The 17,101-nt window shown below is 45.4% G+C and overlaps 1 protein-coding gene across 5 annotated transcripts in view; it reads right to left on the bottom strand.

Annotated features, from left to right (window-relative positions):
• Positions 1–756: 756 nt before the first annotated feature.
• LOC118366958 (pleckstrin homology domain-containing family M member 3-like) overlaps positions 757–17,101 on the bottom strand; it is a 58,628-nt gene continuing 42,283 nt past the window's right edge. For 2 of the 5 annotated variants that reach the window (XM_052493698.1, XM_052493697.1), the window contains exons 7-9: positions 16,279–16,342; positions 9,386–9,543; positions 7,505–9,067 (exon numbers count right to left, since the gene is read on the bottom strand). In XM_052493698.1, coding sequence (XP_052349658.1) covers positions 8,827–9,067; positions 9,386–9,543; positions 16,279–16,342 — 463 coding nt within the window. In that variant the 3' untranslated portion in view covers positions 7,505–8,826. The other 3 variants (XM_052493699.1, XM_052493700.1, XM_052493701.1) reach the window with 3 other exon arrangements.

Here is a 17,101-nt window from a genome sequence, read left to right as displayed (position 1 = left end):
ATAATATCTGACCCTGTATCAGTGGTTAGGAACAACTCCTCCCCAATCCTATGCCAGGCTGGAGAGGTGTGGCTGGGTGATGCCAGGTGGACCCTGCCTCGCCCATGAGGGCATGCCATTGGATTAATCCATTCTTTCAAGGATTCTTTCAGATCTTAACCTTTGAATGACAGAACAAGGTAATGTACCAGCCTGTGCCAGCATAAACAATAAGGCAATTCACTATTAAAAAAAGACACAAAGCGAGTGGTAGAACTCAGTCAGATCCTTGACGATTACAAGGCTGCTAGTAAAGTGTGGTTTGTGACAGGTCCTCAGGCTGGCTGGGTCTTGGTTCTCCTCCACGAGGAAAGGAACCTGATACATTCAGTCAGGTTTGTCATTTAGGATTAGTGAGAGTCAGAGAGTCAGTGTTTGGACCTGCTCTGGCCCTAAACCAAGCCTAACCAAGCCCAATATGGAACGTCATTCAGGGCGATCAACAGGACTACGAATAGAAATAGACACGACTGAATCATTTGTTCCACTGTCACCATTCTTCGGTTGGTTCTGACTCACAAGCAGGGACTTATGTACTTCACAAATGTATTATCTAACTAGGACCAGTTTTTACAGACCATGTGTCCATAGAAGGTACATCTCTAGGGACAGGCTTTCTACCTGTTTTATGGAGAAACTCCTATCCCTATAGTATCATCATACACCTGTCTCCAATGAGTATTCACTCCAGATCAGAAAATCACTGTCCACACCAGCCTGTATTAAGTTGTTTGTTTTATTGGCATCAGTGGTAAAAAAAGACAAAGAAAAGCAGGAGGAAGGAGGGGTCAGGTACTGAAACAAGTCTCTGTAAGAGGTTGGCTGTGATACATATCGAAACAGAAAGATAGAACAGTAGGGAAACCCGAAACAGGAAGATAGAACAGTAGGGAAACCTGAAACAGGAAGATAGAACAGTAGGGAAACCAGAAACAGAAATATAGAACAGTAGGGAAACCTGAAACAGGAAGATAGAACAGTAGGGAAACCTGAAACAGAAAGATAGAACAGTAGGGAAACCTGAAACAGAAAGATAGAACAGTAGGGAAACCTGAAACAGAAAGATAGAACAGTAGGGAAACCTGAAACAGAAAGATAGAACAGTAGGGAAACCTGAAACAGAAAGATAGAACAGTAGGGAAACCTGAAACAGAAAGATAGAACAGTAGGGAAACCTGAAACAGAAAGATAGAACAGTAGGGAAACCTGAAACAGAAAGATAGAACAGTAGGGAAACCTGAAACAGAAAGATAGAACAGTAGGGAAACCTGAAACAGAAAGATAGAACAGTAGGGAAACCTGAAACAGAAAGATAGAACAGTAGGGAAACCTGAAACAGAAAGATAGAACAGTAGGGAAACCTGAAACAGAAAGATAGAACAGTAGGGAAACCTGAAACAGAAAGATAGAACAGTAGGGAAACCTGAAACAGAAAGATAGAACAGTAGGGAAACCTGAAACAGTGCTTAAGTCCTAAGTGCTGTTTGATGCACAACATAAATCAAATAAATAAGTGACATAAAATAACAAAATGTAACAAAGGCAGAGTAAAATCCACAATAAAAACCCAGTATTGAAAAGCAGGGTGTATTCATGAATCCAGAAACCAAGTGCTCATGGTGTGAAGGTTGGAGAAAGTATGTGGAAAGAAAGATATCCCTATTTGGCGGTGCATCTGAACAGGGAAAAACATGTCCAGGAGAAAACTTCCCTTAGGTTCAATGCCCTCATCAGTCCCTAAGTAGAGACTGTACTGTCCACCATTTCCAGTGCAGTGAATTCCTGATGTTTAAGCTCAACATACATTAAGAGAAGCAGTAACACTCCTAGTCATATAAGCTTTTTAAGACAGTCTATGAGAGCCTGCACTCTGATAGACGTCAGTTATGTACATTTGACTGCAAGTATGCACAGAGTTTTACTTCAAAGAACAGACCGTTTATAAGCCTTCCCTTTCTGCTCTTAGTACATTAAGCTTTGCTAGAAGCCAACAAACATATTTAAGATATTATCTCCTTTGCTTTCCAGATTGGAGTAGACACCTTTATTCAAGCAACAGTGACCATCGGTTTTGGATCTCTTCTATACAATGAAAAACAGAAACATGGCTTAATACTACATGGGCATCTGAGGCATTTTGATGATTAAATATGGAAGCCCACACATCTCACACAAACTACATTATCGCTGTAACAGGATTGGCTTTCATTTTAAGGCAGGCGAAAAGACACTCAATAAATAACATTAATGAATTGGTCAGAACAGGTAATTATAATTCACACAAAAAACAAGCGATTGATTTACTGGACATAATAGCATACAACCCCAGACATTATAACAGCAAAATAATTGATAGTGCAAAATGTCAAAATACTGAAAACCAAATGATAATGTAGCTGCATTTAAACAAGCACTGCCACTTAGCTAGCAGTTATCTTGCTCTTGTCCAGGGCAATAGTGCTGCTTGGTAACACTGGCTCAGTGTTAGCAGGCCACACAAACAGCCTGAATCAGAGTTAGCTGTTATCCAGCTTTCTATCAAGCCTTTTTCCAGAAGGTAATATGACTTATAACTTCAAATGTAAACCATACATACTTACATACAAATACATGAATACATAAAGAAACTGAAACTTGGATGAGCAGCTTAAGGAGTACTACGGCCCTTTCAGGAGAGATGAGACAAAATGGGAAGAAATGTGGAAAGTGACAAACAAAGACATTCTAGGGAAAGCAGAATCTGAATATAAAGACCCAGCTGCATAAGGAAGACACGACTCTAGCTAAAGCTTCTGTCTTGTAAAGTTTTGTACGATTAAAGCACAGTACCTCAGAAAGCAGGAGAAGAAAGAGAGGAGAAGGCAACAATGCAGAGAAAACATATTATTGCCCAAGTAGAGTTCAAGTAATGGAAAAAGGGGATCCAAAAGCACACCTACAGTACACACACTGGGGCTCTCACACATACAGTACACACACTGGGGCTCTCACACATACAGTACACACACTGGGGCTCCCACACATACAGTACACACACTGGGGCTCTCACACATACAGTACACACACTGGGGCTCTCACACATACAGTACACACACTGGGGCTCTCACACATACAGTACACACACTGGGGCTCTCACACATACAGTACACATACAGTACACACACTGGGGCTCTCACACATACAGTACACACACTGGGGCTCTCACACATACAGTACACATACAGTACACACACTGGGGCTCTCACACATACACTACACACACTGGGGCTCAGACACATACAGTACACATACAGTACACACACTGGGGCTCTCACACATACAGTACACACACTGGGGCTCTCACACATACAGTACACACACTGGGGCTCTCACACATACAGTACACACACTGGGGCTCTCACACATACAGTACACACACTGGGGCTCTCACACATACAGTACACACACTGGGGCTCTCACACATACAGTACACACACTGGGGCTCTCACACAATACAGTACACACACTGGGGCTCTCACACATACAGTACACACACTGGGGCTCTCACACATACAGTACACACACTGGGGCTCTCACACATACAGTACACACACTGGGGCTCTCACACATACAGTACACACACTGGGGCTCTCACACATACAGTACACACACTGGGGCTCTCACACATACAGTACACACACTGGGGCTCTCACACAATACAGTACACACACTGGGGCTCTCACACATACAGTACACACACTGGGGCTCTCACACATACAGTACACACACTGGGGCTCTCACACATACAGTACACACACTGGGGCTCTCACACATACAGTACACACACTGGGGCTCTCACACATACAGTACACACACTGGGGCTCAGACACATACAGTACACACACAGTACACACACTGGGGCTCTCACACATACAGTACACACTGGGGCTCTCACACATACAGTACACACACTGGGGCTCTCACACATACAGTACACACACTGGGGCTCTCACACATACAGTACACATACAGTACACACACTGGGGCTCTCACAGTACACACACTGGGGCTCTCACACATACAGTACACATACAGTACACACACTGGGGCTCAGACACATACACTACACACACTGGGGCTCAGTACACAGTACACTGGGGCTCTCACACATACAGTACACATACAGTACACACACTGGGGCTCTCACACATACAGTACACACACTGGGGCTCTCACACATACAGTACACACACTGGGGCTCTCACACATACAGTACACACACTGGGGCTCTCACACATACAGTACACACACTGGGGCTCTCACACATACAGTACACATACAGTACACACACTGGGGCTCTCACACATACAGTACACACACTGGGGCTCAGACACATACAGTACACATACAGTACACACACTGGGGCTCTCATACATACAGTACACACACTGGGGCTCTCACACATACAGTACACACACTGGGGCTCTCACACATACAGTACACACACTGGGGCTCTCACACATACAGTACACACACTGGGGCTCTCACACATACAGTACACACACTGGTGCTCTCACACATACAGTACACACACTGGGGCTCTCACACATACAGTACACACACTGGGGCTCTCACACATACAGTACACACACTGGTGCTCTCACACATACAGTACACACACTGGTGCTCTCACACATACAGTACACACACTGGGGCTCTCACACATACAGTACACACACTGGGGCTCTAACACATACAGTACACACACTGGGGCTCTCACACATACAGTACACACACTGGGGCTCTCACACATACAGTACACACACTGGGGCTCTCACACATACAGTACACACACTGGGGCTCTCACACATACAGTACACACACTGGGGCTCTCACACATACAGTACACACACTGGTGCTCTCACACATACAGTACACACACTGGGGCTCTCACACATACAGTACACACACTGGGGCTCTCACACATACAGTACACACACTGGGGCTCTCACACATACAGTACACACACTGGGGCTCTCACACATACAGTACACACACTGGTGCTCTCACACATACAGTACACACACTGGGGCTCTCACACATACAGTACACACACTGGTGCTCTCACACATACAGTACACACACTGGGGCTCTCACACATACAGTACACACACTGGGGCTCTCACACATACAGTACACACACTGGTGCTCTCACACATACAGTACACACACTGGGGCTCTCACACATACAGTACACACACTGGTGCTCTCACACATACAGTACACACACTGGGGCTCTAACACATACAGTACACACACTGGGGCTCTCACACATACAGTACACACACTGGTGCTCTCACACATACAGTACACACACTGGGGCTCTCACACATACAGTACACACACTGGGGCTCTCACACATACAGTACACACACTGGGGCTCTCACACATACAGTACACACACTGGGGCTCTCACACATACAGTACACACACTGGGGCTCTCACACATACAGTACACACACTGGGGCTCTCACACATACAGTACACACACTGGGGCTCTCACACATACAGTACACACACTGGGGCTCTCACACATACAGTACACACACTGGGGCTCTCACACATACAGTACACACACTGGGGCTCTCACACATACAGTACACACACTGGGGCTCTCACACATACAGTACACACACAGTACACACACTGGGGCTCTCACGCATACAGTACACACACTGGGGCTCTCATCCTCCACCGCCAGTTCTTTGAGCTTTGACCAGTCACACTACTGGGAGTCATAGACACCCCTCACCAAATCTCGATACTTTTCCCCATATACATTCTCTCTCTCGCTCTCTCTTATATATATATGGCTCTAGAGTGAGAGAACTGAGTCATAGCAGTAGAATGAGTCCCAGCTCCTGTGGGTTTGAGATGGCTTGCGTAACATAACTAAGCCCTGCATGGTCTTTTCCATGGACTGTAATTTGGGCCCTCTGTGGCTGAGGTCTGGAGATGTAGGGCTGACCTGATGGAGCCTTTGCTACTGAGTATAATGGAGACAGTCAATACATCCACCAGCCTCTAGCCCCATAGGACAGCAGTAGGGAGTAGTTGCCCCTATCAAGCTCAAGGAAAAAGTATACATGATAGGATGATATGCGATTTGAACATTACTATGACTCAATCTCATTCTAGTTTCAAGTGTGTCTTGATCATAATAAGCGTCCCCCACTTGGACCCTCCTATTGAATATGTCTGGATAAAGGTTGGTTGGTTAGAGGGCCTCTAAGAGCTAATAGGTGAGTTAAATAAGCAAACTCATCCTTAAATACAGTGGCTACTAACCCAGTCTGTGGCTTGACATCCTAATGAACATGCATAAATAGTGCAAAAACATGTGAAGGGGAGGATAAAGAGAGAGTGAAGGGCAGAGGGACAGCGTGGTGAAGTAGGGACATGTAGCAGATATATAGTCCAAATATATAGCGAGTTGCGACATCACACCAACAGAGTCCAGATATAGGCTATAGATATAGGCTATAGTGACATCACACCAACAGAGTCCAGATATAGGCTATAGTGACATCACACCAAAAGCATATTAGTTTCAGCTTGTAGGTTGGTCACTGATGTCGGAAATGTATGAGCTGGAAATGTACATTTCCAGATGTGTGTGTGTGTGTGTGTGTGTGTGTGTGTGTGTGTGTGTGTGTGTGTGCGACTGTGTCCAGAAAGTCAAGAGGACGCATTACTGCTGTTGAGTCAGCATGGTCCCTCTCCCGTTATTTGTGTTTTCTGTGTTTGTGTGCGTGTGTGTGTGATGATAGCACATAGCAGAGAGGCTAAGAGGCAGAGCAGTTCCTCTCCGGTGGGTGTTGCGTTGGGATCCATCTCATCCAGGTGAGAGTGACGTCAGCGTAGCTCACAAAGCAGGTGTGTGTGAGAGAGCATAACCCTTTCTTAGTCATCAACACTCTCACTGTGTATCCTGGCCGGCTCACACACACAAACACAAACACACATGCTTCCATTGACTTTGGTGAGAGTAGCTCTGTGGAGTGGCACCGCTGTTTCAATCTGTGTGTGTGTGTGTCTGTGTGTGTCTGCGTGTGTGTGTCTGCGTATGTGTGTGATCTCCGGGTGTCGGTGTGTGTGTGTGTGTGTGTGTGTGTGTGTGTGTGTGTCTGTGTGTGTGTGTGTGTGTGTCTGCGTATGTGTGTGATCTCCGGGTGTGTGTGTGTGTGTGTGTGTGTGTGTCTGCGTGTGTGTGTGATCTCCGAGTGTCAGGTGTGTGTGTGTGTGTGTATTTATGATCAGGTGTACTGGTAAGGCAGTGTGACGCAGCCTGGTGTATCGTCGTCAGGGCTCCAGAAAGACGAGGCTCTCTTATGGTGGAGCTCTCTGTGTACGCAGCGTGGACACGGCTGGGCCTTCTGATGACACTCTGTATGGAACACCGCTCCACAACCATCACATCTGGACACATACAGACCAAGCACAGAGTCACAAACATCAATACAACACAAATGTGAAGGGTGGGGAAAAAGCATATTAGTTTCAGCTTGTAGGTTGGTCACAGAAGTCGGAAATGTATGAGCTGGAAATATACATTTGCAGATATACATTTCCAGATGAACACATCACTGTAGTAAAAGACTGGATAAACATTAGTTTCACCCCAGCCCTGTCTGGAAGATTGATCACGTTTACCACCCTCCCAGGTATCTGTTGGACAGGACAGCATTATACACATTCATTAAAAATCCTACAATGTGATTTTCTGGATTTTTTATTATCATTTTGTCTGTTATAGTTGAAGTGTACCTATGATGAAAATTACAGGCCTCTCATCTTTTTAAGTGGGAGAACTTGACTAAATACGGTTTTGCCCCACTGTATGTATAGAAGATAAGACGAGAGAAACCTTGTTCAGCATCCACTTAACTAGGCTACACAGTTCACCTTAAAAATTCTGGAACATAGAATGGTGAAAGCATTTACTTTGCCTGAAAATAAATACATTTGTAGTGACATTTAGAAGGTAAAATTGGAACAAACAATGTAGAACATATTTCAGAAATGATTATGGAATGCATCCGACACAACATACTCATAGCCACTCGAATCAAAATGGGGCACCGGTCCCAAAGAATCCAATTGTTCACCTATTGATGATTAACAGAGTCTATATGGCAGGCTAACGAACTGAGTGTCCCAGGCTATGTCATGGATGAGGTGGTAAAGCTGATGCAACCAGGAAAGGAGCAGGTCCTGCTCTCGGGGGCCAAAGTCTGACTAAGCTGTTACTCTTACTACAGTATAACTGGTTTACTATCACTATCAGTTAACGTGATCCTTCCTTGCCAAGGGCAATAAACCCTGGTCAAAGGTTCAGGTGTGCCATCCAGCCTGATAGTGAAGGGTGTGTGTGTACCAAGCACTGCAATTAAATCATTAGCTCTAGTCTACAGCATCTTCTGTAAGCTGAAGAAACAGCATAACATTTATGTGGGGAGTTGATACCTTTAAAGCTAGTTGAGCGCAGATTAATATATATCATATATTCACTTCGGCAAAGATTGTAACTGACACACACACACACACACACACACACACACACACACACACACACACACACACACACACACACACACACACACACACACACACACACACACACACACACACACACACACACACACACACACACAAACACACCCCTCTGCTTCTCATGGCCCTGCCTTCAGAGGCTCTCCGTTAACCCAGAAGAGAGATGTGTGAGCTGAGGCAGCAGAGATCAATAATTTAAGAGTGTGTGGACAGACTAGACATTAATGAATGTTTTATCTGCCTGTCTCGCTCTCGGGCTTCTGGCCAAGAGCAGCACAGCCATGTCTGGCGATCCCTCCTCTGTCCTCTACGCTGTACTCTTCTGTGTCCTCTCTTCTCCTCATCTCCACCATCCTCTTCCTGTAAAAGAGAGGATCTTCTTTCCTCCACTTCTCCCCCTTCCTGTCTTGTTCTCTTCAAAGTGAATGAAACCTCCCTGAGGTGAGAGAGGGCCATTCCTTAACAGTGGCATGTCATAAGGCTCAGGCAGAGGGAGACAAGTACAGAAACAGGGACGGAGCAAGGCACTATGGGATGAACTGTTCCTCTCCAGCAGGACACCATGTTCTCCCTGTCACCCGTGCCCCTGCCAGCGTGTAATTAACACTGCTCTTTACTCCATTCATTCTTCCAGGATGCCATCACGCAAGTCGCTGATCTAACATCCGTTTTCTCTGCTACCCTGAATAGTTAAAAAGGTTAAGATTGTTGAAGTATTGAGCTGATCCTATATCTGCGCATGAAGGGGCCTCACCTCTTAGTGGCGCTCTCCTGGAAGGGGTAGATGACCTGTCCGTTCTGACACATCTCACAGATGAAGCCCTTCTCTCTGCACTGGCTGCAGCTGAAGACGTGGGAACTGGCAAACTTAATCACCTTGGAGAGAAAGGGGGCCAGCTTCCCATCAATCACCTGTAGAGAGAGAGAGAGAGGTAGGCAAGGAAGGAGATGGAGATAGACAAGAGAGAGAGAGAGAGAGAGAGAGAGAGAGAGAGAGAGAGAGAGAGAGAGAGAGAGAGAGAGAGAGAAGGAAAAAGGGAATAATGGATGAAGTGAAATAAAATGTACTTTCCAAAACATTCTCTTCCTCATTCTCCACGATATAATTAAAATTAAACATTTTCAACATTCTCATTCTAATTCAACCATTCTATTTCCCATCTATAAGAATGTACTGCTGTAATATATTCTACTATACAGAGAGAAGACAGCAGAATTTTCCCTGTGAGGATAAACACTTTTAATACAGGTCCCATTGGGAGCGCAGCACATAGAGGAGATGGACAAGAGTTCACGTCAGGAATTCACATCGGGAATTTACATCAAAACTAATGAAGGCCCTGGGAGAAAGGCTGGCTGGAGAGGCCTGGGGGGCGGGGGGAATTCCTTTTTTGGGGGCCGTTTTAGCAAAAAATGATATGTGAATGCCGGTGGGCGAGTAGTTAAAAACCGGCAGGGCCTTTGATTGGTGAGGGCCTGGTAGAGAGCATTGTGGCTCTGTTGAATGGGGCTGGGGAAGGGAACGGGCCTGAGTGGACCTCCAGAGAACACTGAGGGAGGCTGAGGGGGCAGAGACAAGTGGCTACACCTGGCAGCGCTGGGGCTGCACCAATTAAGGCCTGCCAGGCATTCTTCAGCCTGGAGGAGAGAAGAGAAGGAGAAAAGACGAGAGAGAGGGAGAGGGGGACAGAGGGAAGGAGAGGCTGAAGAAGGAGGATGGTGGGTGAGGAGGGGGGCTGAAGGTGAAAGGAGAACGAAGAAAGGAGAGGAGACCACCCCGACCCCCACTCCTACACACGCACGCACATGCATACATACACACAATGGATGGATAACTGAAAAGGTGCTCTGCAGGGGAGGGGGACATTATGTCTGTATGGTTTGGACAGAGAATGAGAGATTACATAATGTAATACTAACTGGTCTACAACAGCTCATGACTAACTACCTAGAGAATGGGTGACAACCAGGAACAGTCCTAATAACTCCTCAAGCAGTGGCTGAAAACGCACCACACCTCCATCTTTCCATCCCTCCAGCCCGGAGGCTGTGGCAACCCCAGTCTGGGAGAGCTACAACACTGTGAATAATGCTGTCTAGCATGGTGACATGAGCCAGGCTGTAGCCCAGCAATCAAAGGCTGTGTGTAGTGTGGAGCAGTGAGGCAGAGCAGCCAGTCAGTGAGTCAGCCAGCAATCCAGAGAGCCAGTCAGGCAGAGCAGCCTGCCAGCCAGCCAGGCAGTGTTCCCCATCCCCTAGCCAAGCCCAACCCAGATGATATATGCCACCCCTGATCAATGCTGACACCAGGGGTAATCAAGACACGACTGGCAACACACCACACTGGGTTCTGACTGAGACTGATGCTCAGTGGACAAGGAGAGAGGGAGATGAAGGGAAACAGAGGGAGGGAGAGAGGAGGGAAAGGGACAGAGAGAAGGCAAAAGTTGCAGAGGGAGAGAGTGAGGAAGTGAGAGAGATAGAGTTGGAATTGAAGGGAGAGAAAGGGCAGGAGAAGTGTGAATGGGAGATGCTTTAGGGGGAAAAAAGCAGAAAATGGCAGTAGCCCCAGGTTTCCCTTTCTTTGCCAACCAGGTGGATACATTCTCCTCAGAGAAGTGAAACCACACCTACAGCCGGTCTGAGGGAGAGGTGCAGACAGAGCGGGGAAGAGAGGGGCTACCATTCGTTTGTCCTGCCTGCAGCTGCCTTCCTTCGCTGCAGTGTCATTGTGAATGTTCCTGGAACACCCCCCCAACACCCCTCAATCAAATCCTCCTCATCCCCCACCCCTCATAAAGTCACACCCATCTGGCCCTGTCCCGTGCGGGGGGCTTTGTGGTCCAAACGGCTTAATCCCCTAAAACCTCTGTTTAACACCCGCTACGTTATCCCTCTCTAGTGTTCCGCTGATGAAGGCCGGGCCTCCATTAGTGATGCTCAGAAAGCCACCCGGATTACACACATAAAGACAGGGTGAGCTCTGTTTGGATAACACCCCTCTCACCAAACAGGATTACTACCAGCCCCAGTGTGTGTGTGTGTGTGTGTGTGTGTGTGTGTGTGTGTGTGTGTGTGTGTGTGTGTGTGTGTGTGTGTGTGTGTGTGTGTGTATAGATGAGAGCGAGTGAGAGATAGAGAGAATGTCTGTGTGGGATTGAGAGGCAGCGGTGTTTGAGCTTTAAAAAATGTAAAAAATAAGAAATATGTGCAACTTTTGAGTTTAAAATCAATATCTTACAGTTCAGAGAACGCTGAAAAATTACCATTTACCCAACAGCTCTCAAGATGACCAAAATGCCCCTATTCCAATGAGCGTGCCAGTGTAAGGGCATACATGCCTAATGCCTGTGTCTATGCCTGTATCTGGGCTCAACTAGGAAGTCCTTGTGTCTTCGTCAGTGTGGCTACTCGATAGCCTGTGGTGTGCTTAAGTTGTATGCCAGGGTGTCAGTGTGGGAATCTGCCCTATCGCACGTATGTGCGTGTCACCATGGCCACCGTGCAATCCGGGCCGGGCCGGGGCTGCTCAATGCCCCTTTGTCCCCTCCAGTTGTTTGTAGGTCGTTGGCAGGACTAGGACTGCTGCCCCGGTACACGACACACAATACAATTAGCATCTATATGGTACTCCTCAGTCCTCCAAAACAAGCCTATCTCCCCATCCCACTACTTTACAACTGGAAAAGCAAAAAACCATTTCAATGAAGCAACAAAAGGGCCAGTAGCCAAACAAGTCCAGCCTCTGGGCAGGCCCTAGGCAAACAAATATGGCCAACAGTTTGATGGTTTAAAGACAGAGGCTGCTCCAAATAGGACACGTTTGTTGGGAGTTCAATAGCAAAGAGCCAAGTGCACTGCTGCTTTCTATGAAGGACTGGGCCTAGTCTATAACTAGCCAGGGAGAGACGGTTCAGTCTTCACTGATCTCGCTGGGCAACAATAAAAGCCAGGCTTGATGAAGGAGCTCTGATTATTGATGAAGGAGCTCTGAGAAATAAAAGAAACAGCTCGTTAATATGGAAAGCCAATTAAGAAGCTGTGAGAGAAAGAGAGAGAGAGAGAGAGAGAGAGAGAGAGAGCGAGAGAGAAAATGTATGGGGAAAAAGTATACTTGGCAAATAGGTTCTGATATAGTTGATCAATTATGGGGAAAACAAAAAAAAACAAAATGCAGCCATCCATCAATTTATCATTGCTTATCACTGAATTGTTGAGCTGTTTGCAACTTTTAAAGCAGTTGTCAAGCCCCGAGTAAGTTGCCTACAGCAGCATGTCTGTAGTAGCATGTTGCGGTTTCCTCAACTTGAGGTAATCTTTAAGCCATCTATTAGAGTTTGTTTGACATGGGCATCATAACCTGTCTGAGTGTTGTGTGCAGTCCACTGGAGAATGTGACAGTGACACACGCAGACACCCAGAGAGAGAAAGAGAGACAGAGGGAGAGAGGGATAGAGAGAGGAGTGAGAGGGGATAGAAGTACAGAGCGATAGAGGGGGTAAAGCGGAGGAGAAAGGAGATAGAAGGATAGCAAAAGAGGGGGAAGAGAGAGACAGTGTCAGGGCAGGGGATGTAGGGAAGAATGGTGGACTGTCACACTCTTGTTTTTCTGCCTGTTGATTCTGAATGTGTGTAATTAGTGAATGGGCCAGGGGGAGAGGGGGACATGGAGGGAGCAGGGAAGGGGGAGAAGAGGGCTATGGACTCTCCCTGGGTTGTTAAGAGAGGGGGGTCAGAGAAAGAGAGGGAGTGAGCGGTACCCCACGACATGATCAAAAGTATATGTAGACCTGCTCGTCGAACATGTCATTCCAAAATCATGGGCATTAATATGGAGTTGGTCCCCCCTTTGCTGCTATAACAGCCTCTACTCCTCTGGGAAGGATTTTCACTAGATGTTGGAACATTGCTGTGGGGACTTGATTCCATTCAGCCACAAGAGCATTAGTGAGGTTGGGTACTGATGTTGGGCGACTAGGCCTGGCTTCCAATTCATCCCAAAGATGTTTGATGGGGTTGAGGTCAGGGCTCTGTGCAGTCCAGTCAAGTTCTTCCACACAACGCTCTAGCTACTCCTTGTGGCAGGCCGGCGCATGCATGCTGACTTCGGTTGCCAGTTGTACAGTGTTTCCTCAGACACATTGGAGAGGCTTGGCAGGGTTGTGTTTCGGAGTTGCAGTTACGGAACAAGACCGTAACTACCAATTGGATATCACAATATTGGGGAGAAAGAGGTAAAAAAAAATACAAAACAATATAAAAATATTTAGACAAATATTCCACACCGATCTCGACAAACCATTTCTGTATGGACTTCACTTTATGCACGGGGACATTGTCATGCCCAAACTGTTGCCACAAAGTTGGAAGCACAGAATTGTCTAGATTGTAATTTCATGCTGTAGCATTAAGATTTCCCTCCACTAAGGAGGAGGGGCTAAGGGGCCTAGCCCAAACCATGAAAACAGCCCAAGACAATTATTCCTCCTCCACCGAACTTTACAGTTGGCACTATTCAATGGGGCAGGTAGCGTACTCCTGGCATCCGCCAAACCCAGATTAGTCCGTCGGACTGCCAGATGGTGAAGCGTGATTGATCACTCCAGAGAACGCGTTTCCACTGCTCCAGAGTCCAATGGTGGCGAGATCTCCAGCCGACACTTGGCATTGCACATGGTGATCTTATGCTTGTGTGAGGATGCGCAGCCATGGAAACCCAGTCTATTGAAGCTCCCGACGAACAGTTCTTGTGCTGCAGATTATTTTTACGCGCTACGTGCTTCAGCACTCCCTTTCTGTGGGCTTGTGAGGCTTACCACTTCGTGGCTGAGCCGTTGTTGTTCCTAGACGTTTCCACTTCACAATAACAGCACTTACAGTTGACCGGGCAGCTCTAGCAGGACAGAAATGTTCTGAACTGACTTGTTGGAAAGGTTGAAACTCACTGAGTTCTTCGGTAAGGTGATTCTACTGCCAATGTTTGTCTATGGAGATTGCATGGCTCTGTGCTCGATTTTATACACCAAATCAAAATCCACACCAAATCCACACATTTGAAGGGGTGTCCACATACTTTTGCATATATAGTGTATATGGAATTGTTTTAAGGTCATACCAAGGATAATTTTGCTATTTGATTTAGAATTTTAAGACCCCTTGAAGCATAACAAAAAAAATGAGAAAACATTATTTGATGAAAAAAAACTGCCATCAGCCCATACAAACACACTCAATAACAGATTCCCTACATGGAACAACATATAGACGCATCCAATGCAAAAAAACAGATATCTCTAGCTTAAACTGACTGAACGAATGACATTTTGAATGAAACATTTTTCACACATAAACAAACTTTACAATAATTCACTGTGATAATTCAGAGGGGTTAATAAAGGGATACTTCGGGATTTTGTCAATGAGGCCCTTTATCTATATTTTGTCAATGAGGCCCTTGACCTAGATAGTTTGTGTGTATGCATTGATATGTAGGCTACGTGTGCCTTTAAAAAAAAATGTACGTAGTCCTGTCTTTAAGCTGTTCTTGTCTATTGATGTTCTGCATTATGTCATTCTGTATTATGTTTCATGTTTTTTGTGGACTCCAGGAAGAGTATCTGCTGCTTTTGCAACAGCAAATGGGGATCCTAATAAAATACCAAATATCTACTTCCCCAGAGTTAAGAGGGAAGTTAGAAGTAGTTTTGTGAACCAATACTAACTAGCGTTAGCACAATGACTGGAAGTCTATGGATATCTGCTAGCATACACTAGTTAGCATTGGCTCGCATAAATACCTCTAACTTCCTTCATACTGGACACAGAGACATACCAATTCACCTGACTGGGGGAAGTAGATAAAGGACCTCATGGCTAAAATCCCAAAGCATCCTTTTAAACGTTGGAGGAAATGCTTTCCTAGTGTATGAGGAATGTGTTTGCTGGCTTCATAAATGCTAACTTATTTTCAATCCCTTTAGCTTTGCTAGCTAGCTTGCTGGCTAGTTAGAGAGGTTAGCTGACTAGTTAGTTACAGTAGTTGGCTACTGTTGTGTTATTATCAGATTTAGTCTTTTCCATCGTTTTCAGAATGCATACAGGCATTTGAATATAGTGTGGGATAAGGGAATCCGGACACCATGTGGACACGGTAGACATATTTAAAATGTAGGTGTAGACCAGGGTTCCCCTACTGGTGGCCCTCGTGTCGAATTTGTCCCGCAAGTGGTTTTATTTGGCCCCCAAAGTTTAAGAAAATGTCATTTAAAAAAACACGAGGCTGTAAAAACAACAGGAAATCAGCTCCAAGTGATTTTAATTTTGGAATTCTGCTCCCAAGTATTCCCATGCATAATAGAGAGACGTGATTGTAAACAAACGTAAGCAAGGTTTGAAATGATGATGTTTTAGTCAAATATTATATCCGTTTGTGCTTCTTGCAGTCAATTTGCAGTCTACAAATGATTTGTAATTATATTCCGTCTCACTGACCATCCCCTCAAGAAAACAAATCTAGTTGATGATCCCTAGTGTAGAAGCATGCATGACATGTTCGTAATTCCGGGATCAGAACTCCATGATCAGAATACAAAAGCTGCATCATCTATCAAGTGTAGACATGGCCTAAAAGCAGCCTGTGTGTCTTACCTGCTGCAGGTCAGCCAGTGAGTACAGGTGGATGTGTTGCAGTAGGTATTCTCTGGGGAAGATCCTATGAGGAGAGAGAGAGCATTCCATCAATGCAAAATGCATTAAAGAGGTCAATGGAAAGCAGACTGGGGAATAGAAGGAGGACGTTGGATTGGTGCACATTTAACAAATCTGATCTAACAAAGTAGATATTTGTCAAATCCGTAATGATTGGTATAAGCAACAGGCCCACAATGTGGTTACTAAAGTCCGATGTGTATCTATTTTTCGCTGTTTTCCCTGCATAACATTTAGAAATGGTCCTTTTAAGGTTTAGAAGTAGTGACGGCTAAATGCTAACTCCCGTTCGTATAAGCTGGTAGCATAGCTAGCATCAAAAATTGGTGGTGGTATTTAAGGACATTTTGAACTGTAATGCAGTTGATTGGTTAAGGTGACATGAACATGTGTTGGGGTTAACATCCATACAAGCATTATACTCAGATTTCTACCTCAACATAGTGTGAAATACACAGGAATAATAGCCTAAATGTAGGCTAATTTTACTGGGGGACAATGAGGGTATTCTGAATCTTTCCCCACACAGATCTGTTCCCCATGCATTTCCATGGCATTTCCATTGTTTTGGTCGAGTTAGATTGACTTCTTTACCGTATATATTCAATTATTGGAATATTTTCTTAGAAGCATGACTTATATCCTTTCATAATATATAATAATACATACCATTTGACAGACACTTTGTGTAATTTTGTCTTGCACGCTTGAACTAAACTGACCGGTAACTTCAAAGTACACGTATGTAAATGTATAACACCGT

This window comes from Oncorhynchus keta, chromosome 34 (assembly GCF_023373465.1).
Source record: "Oncorhynchus keta strain PuntledgeMale-10-30-2019 chromosome 34, Oket_V2, whole genome shotgun sequence".
Taxonomy (NCBI): Eukaryota; Metazoa; Chordata; class Actinopteri; order Salmoniformes; family Salmonidae; genus Oncorhynchus; species Oncorhynchus keta.
This window is presented reverse-complemented; position numbering and strand designations above follow the sequence as displayed.